This window comes from Mesocricetus auratus, unplaced genomic scaffold (assembly GCF_017639785.1).
Source record: "Mesocricetus auratus isolate SY011 unplaced genomic scaffold, BCM_Maur_2.0 Super-Scaffold_100676, whole genome shotgun sequence".
NCBI lineage: Eukaryota > Metazoa > Chordata > Mammalia > Rodentia > Cricetidae > Mesocricetus > Mesocricetus auratus.
The window spans coordinates 134,943,792-134,956,007 of record NW_024429266.1 but is presented as its reverse complement, the minus strand read 5'-3'; the positions used below and the strand labels follow the sequence as shown (position 1 = coordinate 134,956,007).

The window sequence follows — 12,216 nt, the reverse complement described above, 5'->3', positions numbered from 1 at the left end:
AGAAACCACACAAGAAATGAAGGATATGCTGCTTGGGAGTTAGTAAGGGAGGAAGCAAATAAGGAATTTAGTTGAACTTAGATATCTCTATCTACCTACCTATCTATCTATTATTTGTGTATTTCAAACATGAACTGTAATTTGTTAGTCAGGTGAGGGAAAAGTGACAAAATGTCAAGATTTCTAAACTACAGAACTTTTTCTGGTTTTGGATGAATCCGCACACCACGGGGCAGTTGCATACCCAGGTCCTCTCTCAAGAGCAAGTGCAGAGTAAATCTGTAGCTCTCTATCTGAGGAGCTCAGGAAGAACTGAATTACAATACATGAATTTACATGAGGAATCGTTTTTCATCAAACACGAATGCTTAAGATGAAAGATGAAGACATCATGCACCCAAAGAGAGCTAAACTTCTTTAAAATAATCCTGTTAGAATGTGAATTTTTAGGATCTGATAAATTTATGAATGTCACCAGACACTGGCCTGTCACCTGTATCTTCTGCTCCATGCCAATTCATTCAAAAGAAGGAACTACGGTTTCTCAAGCGTATCTGAATTTACATTTCATCCACTCTCTCATGCTAAGATCAGCAGCAAAAGCAGAAAAATCTGACACCCTGAAATACACTCCAAGGACCCGTGTTAATTCTTCAGGAGGAATGCTTCAAGAGTCCTATCCAGACCAGGAAATGGATAGCCTCTGGGAGCCTAAGCCAAGAAGCTAGGACCTGGGATGAGCCAAGAGGAGGAACTGGGAGTGGGGCCTAGAAGCCTGGTGGAGCAGGGGCGGAGCTTCAGAATGGTTGTCCAGGTTACCAGGAGGCGGAGCCACCTGGACCGTTGTAGCCAAGATATTAGCATGCTGTGGTTACATCCATTGATCTTAGAAGCCTAGAGTGGCCCAGATGGCGTGCTTTGGACTCTATTGTGGGAAGACCTTATTATTTAAAAATAGCTCAGCTGAAATATATGGAGAGTGTGGGGCGTGTCCAAGAGGACAGAGGACAAATGAAGAGAAATACTGTCAGCCTTGCACGGAGTCCCCAGAACTTTATGACTGGCTTTACCTTGGATTCATGGCGATGCTTCCTCTCATTTCCCACTGGGTCTGCATTGAGTGGGACTCAATGAAAAGTTATTCCGGCGGCGTGTTTTTACAGCAAGCCTCTGCATTATTCGAATGCAGTATGGCAGCCGTGGTCACATTGCTTGTAAGTGATCCCCCTGGCACCCTTTCCATCTATTCATGCGGAGTACTGATGCTTTCGGATTGGTACACGATGCTCTACAATCCTAGTCCGGATTACATCACCACCCTGCACTGCACTCAGGAAGCCGTGTATCCACTGTACACCATCGTGTTTATTTATTACGCGTTCTGTTTAGTATTCATGATGCTGCTCCGACCGTTTCTGGTGAAGAAGATCCAGTGGAGCCTATACATGCCAAACCCGTTTGAAAGCATTTACTCCGCCCTCTTCTTCTTCCCTGTTTTGACTGCGCTTCAAGCCGTGGCAGGAGGCCTCTTGTACTATGCCTTCCCGTACATCATATTGGTGTCATCTTTGGTTAATCTGGTTGTGTACCTGGTTTTTTCCAAAATAGAGATCTGCAGTGATCTGTTAAGAAAGGACAGACTTCTTGTCCTGTTCAGCCACTGGTTTCTTCATGCCTATGGCTTAATTGCCCTTTCCAGAAAGGACCAGTTTGAGCAAGACCTGATCCTTTTAATTTTGGTACCGGTCCCGGTCCTTTTCTACTTCTTCACTAACAAATTTACCAAACCATCACGGATAATCTCAGAAGGAGCCAAAGGACAATGAATATAAAATAGGAAGAAAAACAACTTAAGTGTTTTTAACTCTAAAAAGTAAAGAAAATTTTAAAAATGTGTTATTATTCTGTTATAGATGGGAACAGTAAATATATATATTTATTTAATGATTTTTAATTTTTATTTATGTGTATAGATGTACAGATGTGTGTTACATACGTGCAGGTGCCTATGGAGGTCAAAGGGACACCAGATCCCCTGGAACTAGTGTTTCAGGTGGTTTTAAGTACCTGATACAGGTGCTAGGCACTGAACTGTCCTCATCTGGAAGAGTAGCAAACACTCTCAACTGCAGAGCCATCTCCTCAAACCCAAGAAAACAGTGTATCTTCATGCTTGTTTTCCTCTTGTTAGTTTTTTATTTTTTAACTAGAATCTATAGTTAGACTTGGAAAATACAAAATATATGTACACTATAGTATCTACTACGCTGGAATCCTATTAGGAAGTTTGAGTTATTTGTTGGTTCATAGTGGTGATCCTGTTTCTACTAATGGGAGCATCCCATCTTCTTATGAAAAGCCTTAACAGCTAGAGCCTGAACGTCTTGGCACTGGCTCAATAATTTACACTTGTTTTGTCTCCATTGGCTTCTCACCATTGCATTATAATGGCAAACATGCTTATGGAGTGTTACACCAAATGTAGAAAAAATAATGAGGCTTATGTTGTTGTCTTACATTTATTTTCATCAATATGCAATTTTGATAATACAAAAATAGACCACCATTTATATACCAGCCTTTCTTTTTAGAGATAGTTTGGTTGAAGACATGTTTAGATTATTGTCTCTGTATTGAAGAAATTAATAAAGTTTAACTAAAAAGAAACTCAGTCACTCACCCCCTGAAGCACAAGTGCCCAATGGTTCACACCCATTGTCTGATCCTAACATTATGTTGAGAACTTTGTTAACATATACAAACACTCTCTTTGGGGGCATTTGTGCATGAAGCAAATCATCCCATAAAAATGAATTGTGCCAATGGGTTCTAAAACAGCAACTTGAAAAGAATGGCAAAGGAAAGGTAAGCCCAGGCTGTGGGAGAGGGCACTAAGAGAAGTCTCGACAGGAGGTCTCAAATGTGATCTGGCATCACAGTCTAAAGGACTTTGTCAAACCATAGGATTTTTTTTGATAGCTTTTCAACTTGATGCAACCTAGAAAGACAGTCTCAATGAAGGACTGTCTAGATCAGGGGAGCCTGTGGGGGTGTCTAGAGGGCTTCTCTTGATTATATTAGTTCTGTGGAGAAACCCAGCCTGAAAGTGGGTGGCACTGTTCCCAGGTTGAGGATCCTGAACTGTATCAGTGTAGACACAGGGCCGAGAACAAGAAAGATAGTGCGCATTAGTTCATGGCTTTCTGTGCCTGGCTGTGGATGTCATGTGACTAGCTAGTCTGAGTTTTTTCTGCCTTGACTTCCTCAAAATGATGCACTATAACCCAGAATTGTGGGCCAGGCAACCCCTTTCTCTGTAGGTTCCTTTTGTCAGAGTAGGCTCTTACATCAACAGAGATTAAAGTGGGATGGCCCTGGGTACTGTCCCCATAATTCCAACTCATCATCTCTGGAGAAGGTAGGAGGAGTCTGTTTTTACTTACTCCATCAAGTGTTATTTGGTTGTTTTTTTTTTTATGACCAATGGTTCAGGAACCACTGCAGGTTAGTCCTGAAAGGGTCCCTGCAGGGGTAAGTAGTCCTATGTACCTGATGGGTAGCTCCTGGGCAGGGGATCCTCAAACAGAACAGTTTCCCTCCCCTTCCCTTCCCAATAGAAAGGTAAAGGAACAAACAGAACTGATTCAAAAAAGAAAAAGGTTGGGACTGAAGTGCAGAAAGAAACTTGTTCCCAGATCCACTCAGCAGAGTGGGCAAGCACGGCCTTTTCCATGCATTGGCCATATTGCCTGGGTAATGAGGTTCAACAGAAGTCGGTTGGTTATTCATCGATCTCACTACTAAAGGAGTCATTCTTCCTCCTGGGGGGAGGACTAAATGAAGAGGTTATAGCAAGAGGCAGAGGCATTGCTCCAGTACCAGTCTCATTCTTCAGATAAGAAAGTGGCTGCCAGTGGAACTTGCAGACAATGATAAATGGACCCTCTTTATCAAAGACTGAGTCTCATGGGAACATCTGGATTCCGAAATATGTGCTGCCAGAGGTGAAAGGTCATCAGCAGGCAGTTGGACAGGGGCTTCAAGTTGTCTGTGGTAACACTATTTTGGCAACTCAGATGAATTTTATCTTGCTTAGTAAAGTTACAGTAACTTTATAAAGGGAACTGAAGAAAAACAATTCTAAGAAAGAAAAAAAAACTCAAGCATGTGATTTCTTTGTAATAGTTAGCCTGACCTCGCTATTTTTGCTAATCGTATTGGCTTTTGTAACTATCTGCTTAGCTTAGAGGAAGGGAACCTTGAAGATTTTTCCAGTGAGGATAAGGTTTTCTTGCTTAAAGGGACACTGGAAAAGGCTCAATACCTCACTTGGGTCCCAAATACCCATGTGTAGTCACCAGACAGATGAAATAAAGACTTAATCGGCTCATAGCCTGTGTCTGAGTGGTCATCTCTGGTGGGAACCCCATAACATTCCACCATGTCCAGTATGGGTTAGGACACTTAAGAGTGATTGTCTACTTGATGGGATTTGGTATCACCATGGAAACGTACCACTAGGCATGCTGTGAATGTGTTCCTAGATTAGGTAAGTAGACATGAGAAGACTGGCACATTCCATTGGGATGGGGTCCTGGAGTTAGTAAAAAGGGAGAGCTGAAGGGGGTGTCAGTCTTCATGACTCCCTGCTTCATGACTGTGGACACAAGGTGACCAGCTGCCTCAGGCTCCTGTGCCGTGCCTTTTCTTCATGATGGATGGCATCCACTTGAATCCCAAGCTGAAATATGCCCTTCCTCCCTGAAGCTCTTTTTTAAACATAACTTTTGTATTGATTCTTTGAGAATCTCATACCAGGCAACCCAATTCCACTTACTTCCCCATCCTTCCACATCTGCCCTCCACCCTTATAACCCCCCAAAAGAAAACACAAGCAAACAAAACCCATTTTACTCCTCTGTCATTTTCTACCTCTCCATCATAAATTTTTTTGTCATAATGGCCTTGGGAGCTGTAGTATGTCACACAGTATACCCTTTTGCCCAGATTTACTTTTAAATGTTCATTGCAATTTGTTGGTGGTGTGGTTCAAGATCTCTGGCTTCCTGTACATCAGTACGGGACCCTCATTGAAACGTCTGTCTGATATTCTGCTGTTACCTGACATCATGGAGATCCTGCAGCTATGGTTCAGCAGGACAAGTCTCTTCGTCTGCTCCAGCAGGTCACAGAAGGAATAGATGTTGGAGTATGCCAACTCAAAGCTCTGGAGGTGAACCTGGGTGCTAACTTAGTTGGACAGTCTGGGCCTCTACCAGAAATGTACCCCTCTGGTGAGGGTCAAAACCAGCTATCTGCTGGCATGGTGAGGGGTGGGACCAGATCTCCCACAATCAGGGCCAGTTCTCTCATTGTGGTGGTTCATGGCGGGGAAGGGGGCAGCTCTCCTATGTCCACATTACTGGGGCAAGTTCTAGGAGAGGAGGGCAGTTTTGTCAGTATTTTCCTCCATCCCCACTGATCCCCACCCTGAGAGCATGACTGTTGAAATCTTCAGCATGGCAATAAACACAGTAAACACAACAACCCTGGCACAGGCACACTGTGCCCTCCATGAACTGTTGACGATGGACTCTAGAATCTGCCATATTTACTCCATGAAGCTCTCAATTAAAAACCAACAAGGAAGTCCAAGTCAAAAATCAAAAGAAATAAGAAACAAAACCTGCCGGGAACTAAGCTAATATTTATCACGCAAAGTGTGAGTGTGAGAATAAATGAATGTGTAAATGCCTGGAGGTGCTTCAGAGGTAAAAGTATGAAAAGCTTGAAAAGATCAGGGCTAGGAATGCACAACTTGTCCTTGTCCTCTGTTGGACACTACAATCAGTACACAAGAACTACTTCAATGATTACACTTTTTCATCAGACAGACAAAATAAAATTTCCATCTGATCCAGAATATATGTTTGGTGTTTTATGCTTTTGAATTTTTGGTATGTTTAAATGCAAGTCCCATACAGACTGGTTCCCCACTTAACAGAAGGAATAAAGAAAAGAGTCACTATTTCTATGGAGTTTGAAATGTGCATTAACTTTTTTTTAATATACAAATTACTAGAGTTAGCTCTAAGTTCTGGATTTTATCTCCATTTTCCTTCAAAGTCAAATTCCTCAAAAGACCTAAGTGTGAAAAATGGTGCCCATATATTATGTTGTGTTTTATTTCTTTGCCCAGTATTTGTTTCCCATGATAGCTGCATCCCAATTTATAGTAAACGATAGGTCATTTTTATTTCTCCACATAAAAGTCACATGACTTTTCATAGCCAAGTGTTTTATTTACCCAACAGGATTATGACACACAACTCTGGGATTGATATCGTACCAAGAACTGCTTGTAACACATACAGGTAGGGGTTGACAGTTAAACTTATTCCCTTCAAAAAACTCTCACTTTCTTGCTTTCTCAGTTGTAACCCTATAAATCCAGTGTCCTATGCTGGTTATTTTTAAAAATATACTATATGTCTCCTGGTGATGGCCATCTTACTCTGCTCCTTAAATCCATATTTAGCGACAGCAAAGCTGCCACTGAGAATATCACCATTAAAGAATAACAAAGATAAAATACATAGCCACTGTCTGATGAATAAAAGTGCTTGTCACCAAGACCTATGACCTGAGTTTAATGCTCAGGCCTCACATGGTGGAAATAGAGAACTGACTTCTCCAAGTTGAACTCAGACCTCCATATGTGCACTGTGACACACACACACACACACACACACACACACACACACCTAAGAAACTAAATAAATGAAAACTTTAAAATATATATATACATCCATATTTCTTTTCTTGTTTTATCTCTTAAACTTTAGACATTCCTGTACAACATTTTAAACAATGAAACCATAGGATTCAAGGTCTAGGAAATCGTCTCCTAAGCAGAACTTCTCTGCATGCTGACATAGTCCAGAATGCTTTCCCTCCAGCGTGCTGGATACTATCCCCCTTCCAGGGCATCTGTCTTGTCTACCTGTTATAGTTTATCAAGCAAAGGATTTACAGGACTCTGAAACTCACAGTTAGTGAGCACTGAGTGCTTGGCTGCATTCACACACAGCAGTGATGTGCATCAGTAAAACAGGGAAAAGGGAGCAATTCTTCAGCAGCAGCCCTTTACAGGGAAATAACTGCTCGAGGCCAACTCAGTGCTAAATCAGCCATGCTGTTTCACAAGCTCAAAATCTCAGAACACTACCAATCCAGGGGATACTGCCATGTGCCAGGGAGAGCAGACCCACTGTTACGCATCTCTGGGAAGGTAGCTGTAGACACAGTGCTATCCCCAGGTTCACTTGTGATTTCTTGAGTGGTGAAAGAACTATGCATGCCTTCTCAATGGCAGAGTCCTTTTCCAAGGCAGAATGTGTGGGATGCTTATTCAGCACTAAGAGCAGATGTTTGTTTTTGAGACTGACATTTAATTGCTATGTTTTTCCCTTCCCTTTCCTCCATCCAAACCTTCCCATGTACCCATCCCTGATCTCCTTCAAATCCATCTCCTTCAAATCCATAGCCTCCTTTTCATCTGTTGTTATTGCATGCATATATGTATTTGTATATACATACATGTTTCTAAATGAAACCTGTTGATATTTGATATGATAAGGCTGTCTTGGGATTGAAAGGACCTAAGATAAACATTAAAACTTTGTGTTGTTAAAATGCATATAGCTGTTGTTCTTGATGCTTTGAGTCACACTGTGACTGTTGTTTTTGTCAACTTGATGGGCTCTTGAATCAACTAAGAGACACACCTCTGGGTGAGGCTGTAAGGGAATTCCCAGGAAAAATTAACTATGAGCAGGCCATCCCCAAGAGTAGGCATCACCTTCTTGTAGATACCCAGATATAAAGAGGCCAGGAGAGGCAGTGCTATTCGCTTTCCTGCATTTACCTCTTGCTGATGAGTCATCTGTCTAGTTGTCGATGCTGGAGCTACTGCCATCTTCTGATACCATCAGAACAGTTTCTTCTGTCTTCCAGCATGGATTAGCATCAGTGGATGGCTCTCCAAGAATCATATAGGCTTTCCACATATGATTTCAATGGCTAAGGCATCCAGCTTCATGAACAAAGAATCTATAGATCTCTCAGTGTCTCCTGCACCTCAGTGGCCACTATTAGACTACCCAGTTCCTATTATGTAAGCTAATCTAATGCAACTCTGTCATAGTATATATTTGTTCTGTCACTTCTGTTTCTTTAGAGAAAGAACCCTGACTGGCTTACCCTGGCTCTTCACATTCACATTATCCAAATGCACCCTGAGGTCCATCCCAAAGACAATGCCAGTTTTGACCATTAATGGACCCTTTACAAAAGCAAATTTGGTGGTTTTTTTTTTGTTATAGAACACATCCAAAGATGTCATACTAAAATGACTCACTTAAAACCACTACACCACATGTGAAAATAAGTACTATCCTCCCTGTCAGGAGTTCTTATCCGACCTCATACTAGTCAAGCTTAATCCATAATAACACACCCACTCCTTTCAGAACTCTCCACCTACTAGAACACAGAATTATTTCCACCTTCCTCTACCAAAGCACACCCATCATCAGTCACTTCTACAGCCTCCAATCCCGGTGTTGTAGGAGTCCAACTGCTGATAGTAATGCAATTGAAGCTAATATGTTCATGGCTAAAAGCAAGAGAAAAGCAAGAGAAAGTATTATTTTTAGCCACTAACTTTGGCCTTCAAAAACATCAGACAGTTTAATGCACATGCATAAACATTTAAGGATTTATTACAACATTACAGGTAGGAAGACATAGGCTAAGATATTGACACAGGGTATTTATAGTCACCTCAAGTTTGTTCATATAATGAGAGGTGAGCCAGAATATACTTCTAATTCTAACACGTGAGTTTTTGTACTATGTAGCGCTAGCTCAACTGTTAACATTCTCGGAGAGTACTTATTGTCCTTAAGGCTTTGTCTGGAAAACTGTGAATGGGACACATAAGAAACACAGGCACAGGAGGGTTCAGGTGTGGGGAGGATGAAGGAAGAGAGTACTGGGAGGGAATACTGGAATTAGGGGGGACAAGGTAGAAATTTAGTGCAATGGAAACTCCCAGTAGTCTATTAGGGTGACCTAAGCTAAGACTCCTAACAACGAGGGATATGGACCCTGAATGGACCATCTCCTACAACCAGGCAAGACTTCCAGGGGAGGGACTGAGACATCAACCCAACCACAAACACTTTGACCTACAATTTGTCCTGACTACAAGATGTGCTGGTGTAAAGATGGCACTGAAATTGTGAGCATGGCCAACTAAAGACTGGTTCAGCTTCAGACCCATGCCACAAAAGGGAGCCCACCCATGACACTGCCTGGAAGACTAGGAACAAGAGGCCAGATGGTCCAGAGACCTAGAATAGAACCAAACACTTCTGTCAGTTCAGATTGAATCCTGAGATGAATAGAGGAGAGCAAGAAAAGAGACACATCAATATAGGGAGCCATTATAGGTTTAAAGAGAAATCTGGCACTAGGGAATTATACAGACATCCACAAGGATGACCTCAACAAGGAATCTAATAAATAGTGGAGAGGTTACCTTAAAAGCTCTTCCCCTATAATGAGAATGATGACAATCTTATATGCCATCCTGGAGCCTTCATCCAGTAGTTGGTGGAAGCAGAAGCAGGCACCCAAAGCTAAACACTGAGCCAAACTCCTGGAATCCAGTTGAAGAGAGGGAGGAGTAACAAACAAAGGGGTCAAGAAAATGCTGGGAAAACCCAGAGAACCAGCTGACCTGAACAAGGGGGAGCCCACGGACCCAAGACTGACAATTGGGGAACCAATACAGGACCTAACCAGTACCCCTGAACGTGGGTGTCAGCTAGGAGGCCTGGGCAGTCTATGGAGCCTCTGGCAGTGGAACCAGCATGTATCCCTTGTGCAAAAATAGACTTCAGAAGCCCATTCCCCATAGAGGGGTACTCTCTTAGCCTAAATACACAGGGGTGGGCCTAGACCCTATCCCAAATGACGTGACAGATTTTGATGATCCTTCATGGAAGGCTTCACCCTCCCTGGGGAGTGGATGGGGGATTGTAACATGTAGTTTTCCTCCACCAGCGCTTTGGTTTTTCCCCCGCCAGCCGCTTGGGATCTGCCACAGGAGGCTATATTAATTATGAAGCTGTTGGCCATTTGCTTGTTTCTTACTGGCTAACTCATAATTGTTAATTTAAGTATTTCTCTTACCAGAGAAAAGGGTCCAGACATCTTACTTCTCTGGCGGGCTACATTGTCTCTGCTGTGTCTCTCTTTCCCAGAATCCTCCTCAACTCCTAGTCCCACCTCTCTTGTTTACCTATTGGCCAACAGTGTTTTATTGACATATACCCAGGTTCCCCATCAGGGGATGAGATGGGGGAGTTCGGTGGGGAGCAGGGAGGATAGGAGGGAGAGGGAACTGGGATTGATAGGTAAAATAAGATTGTTTCTAATTTAAATAAAATTTGTCTGCCGCCATACCATCCTGAACATGCCAGATCTTGTCTAATTTAAATAATATTTATTAAAATTTTTGAAATAAGCAATAATGACTTCAGGTTGCAGTATTTCATGTGGTGGCAGCTAGGCACCACTGCTACGTGATAGGTTCGCCTCACCGGTGCCTCCCACCAGCACTGCCGGGATGCCCAAGAGGAAGGTTAGCACAGGCAGAGCCACCAAGGCGAAGCCCAAGAACAACTCGGTGAGGCTGTTGGCCAGGCCCGCTGGGGCCAAAGTGGACATGAAGCCAAAAAAGGCCGCGAGAAGGGATAAATCATCAGACATAAAGGTGCAAACAAAAGGAAAGGGCTGGAGTGGCTGGCCAGCAAAATACAGACACATAGATCTGCCTATAGAAAATGGAGAGACAGAAAACTAGCCTCTGAAGTAGAAGCGAAAGAAGCCAAGTCCGACTAACCATCCATCGTGTCTGTCAGTGGTCCCTGCCTCCCTTTGTGCACAGTCCAGAGAAATATTTTTATCAAACATTTGGTAAATGCAAGTTTTTTAGTAGCTCTAGAAGTGCTTTAAAAGGTGAGGAAAAATCTCACCTAATCCTATTTTTTATGTGTAAATGATTTTTTAAGAGGTCAAATCATTTGCTCCTTGTTTATTTTTTGGAACAACCAGAAAATAGGATGCTGAATCAGGAGAGGCTGTAACTGTCTCAAAGGTCACTGTAACATTCCGTAGAGGGGGCTAGTTTAATATCCTACAACACAAAGCATGTGAAATGGTAATTCAGAGTCTCGGTCATATACACTTGTGTCTGCAATATTTTCAGTTATATCTGGTCTCATATTTCTAGTAGAACTGTTTCCTAAAACACCACTTCTGGGTCCTTGCCCTGTCAGAACTGTCTCTGCTCATGGCAGTCCATTTTCCTAACAACTGTGATAATATACTGTGAACGATGGGAATTTTGAGTAAGTACTGTATGTGGCATAAAATTGTGAGTCAGTGGAATTGAGGGTCATGCACATATGAGTGTTATGTTAGGTCTTAGGTAAAACTTGATAAGTTTGGATGGAGCATCACTAGAATAAGTTCAAAGAGAAAAACGTGTCTCTTTTGGGTACATAAACACAACATATGACTCTTTAGAGATTGGGTACATGGGTTAACAATTGAAATGTCTGTGTACTCTGCTCTTCAACCAGTAAAATTTTAGTTGTGAAAGGTTTAAAAATACCTATAATGACTTTAATATGTCTGTATATATAATGATTTTTTTCCTTTCTTGATGTTGGGAATCAACCTCAGGACCTTATGCTTGTTAGACACTGAGATGCATCCTCAGCTCTGTATCGAGTTTGATCCTTGTAAAAAATCAAGCAGCCTTAAGATTCTAGCTAATAACTGCATTATTTTCATTGATTGAAGTGGCAGTGACCACATCTCCATGCCAGCAGCTGGAATCACACTTACGCTCGCCATCTTGGAAAAAACAGCAGTTTAAAACAGCCGCGGTTTTAACAGACAAGACACATGACCAGAAAAACATAAAGATTTACAGTAAAGTAAGACTCGGATGAACAAAACCTCTAAAGGTTTACAGTGCTTTATTGACATATACAAAGAACCTTGCTGTTTTTTTTTAATGCTGAGTCAGGATGACTGCCTTAAGCAAGCCGCAAGTCTCTGCTTGCTGCTAGCAAAACA

At 42.1% G+C, this 12,216-nt stretch overlaps 2 protein-coding genes across 2 annotated transcripts; both read left to right on the top strand.

Annotated features, from left to right (window-relative positions):
- The first annotated feature begins 824 nt into the window (after positions 1 to 824).
- Positions 825 to 1,892, top strand: LOC101840472 (JNK1/MAPK8-associated membrane protein-like). Its single transcript, XM_040738967.1, has one exon. The coding sequence runs from the start codon at positions 909 to 911 to the stop codon at positions 1,824 to 1,826; it is 918 nt and encodes a 305-aa protein (XP_040594901.1). The 5' UTR covers positions 825 to 908; the 3' UTR covers positions 1,827 to 1,892.
- An 8,804-nt stretch (positions 1,893 to 10,696) lies between these two features.
- Positions 10,697 to 10,933, top strand: LOC110342463 (non-histone chromosomal protein HMG-14-like). Its single transcript, XM_040737954.1, has one exon. It carries the CDS (start codon positions 10,697 to 10,699, stop codon positions 10,931 to 10,933), a length of 237 nt encoding a protein of 78 aa, XP_040593888.1.
- Positions 10,934 to 12,216: the final 1,283 nt, after the last annotated feature.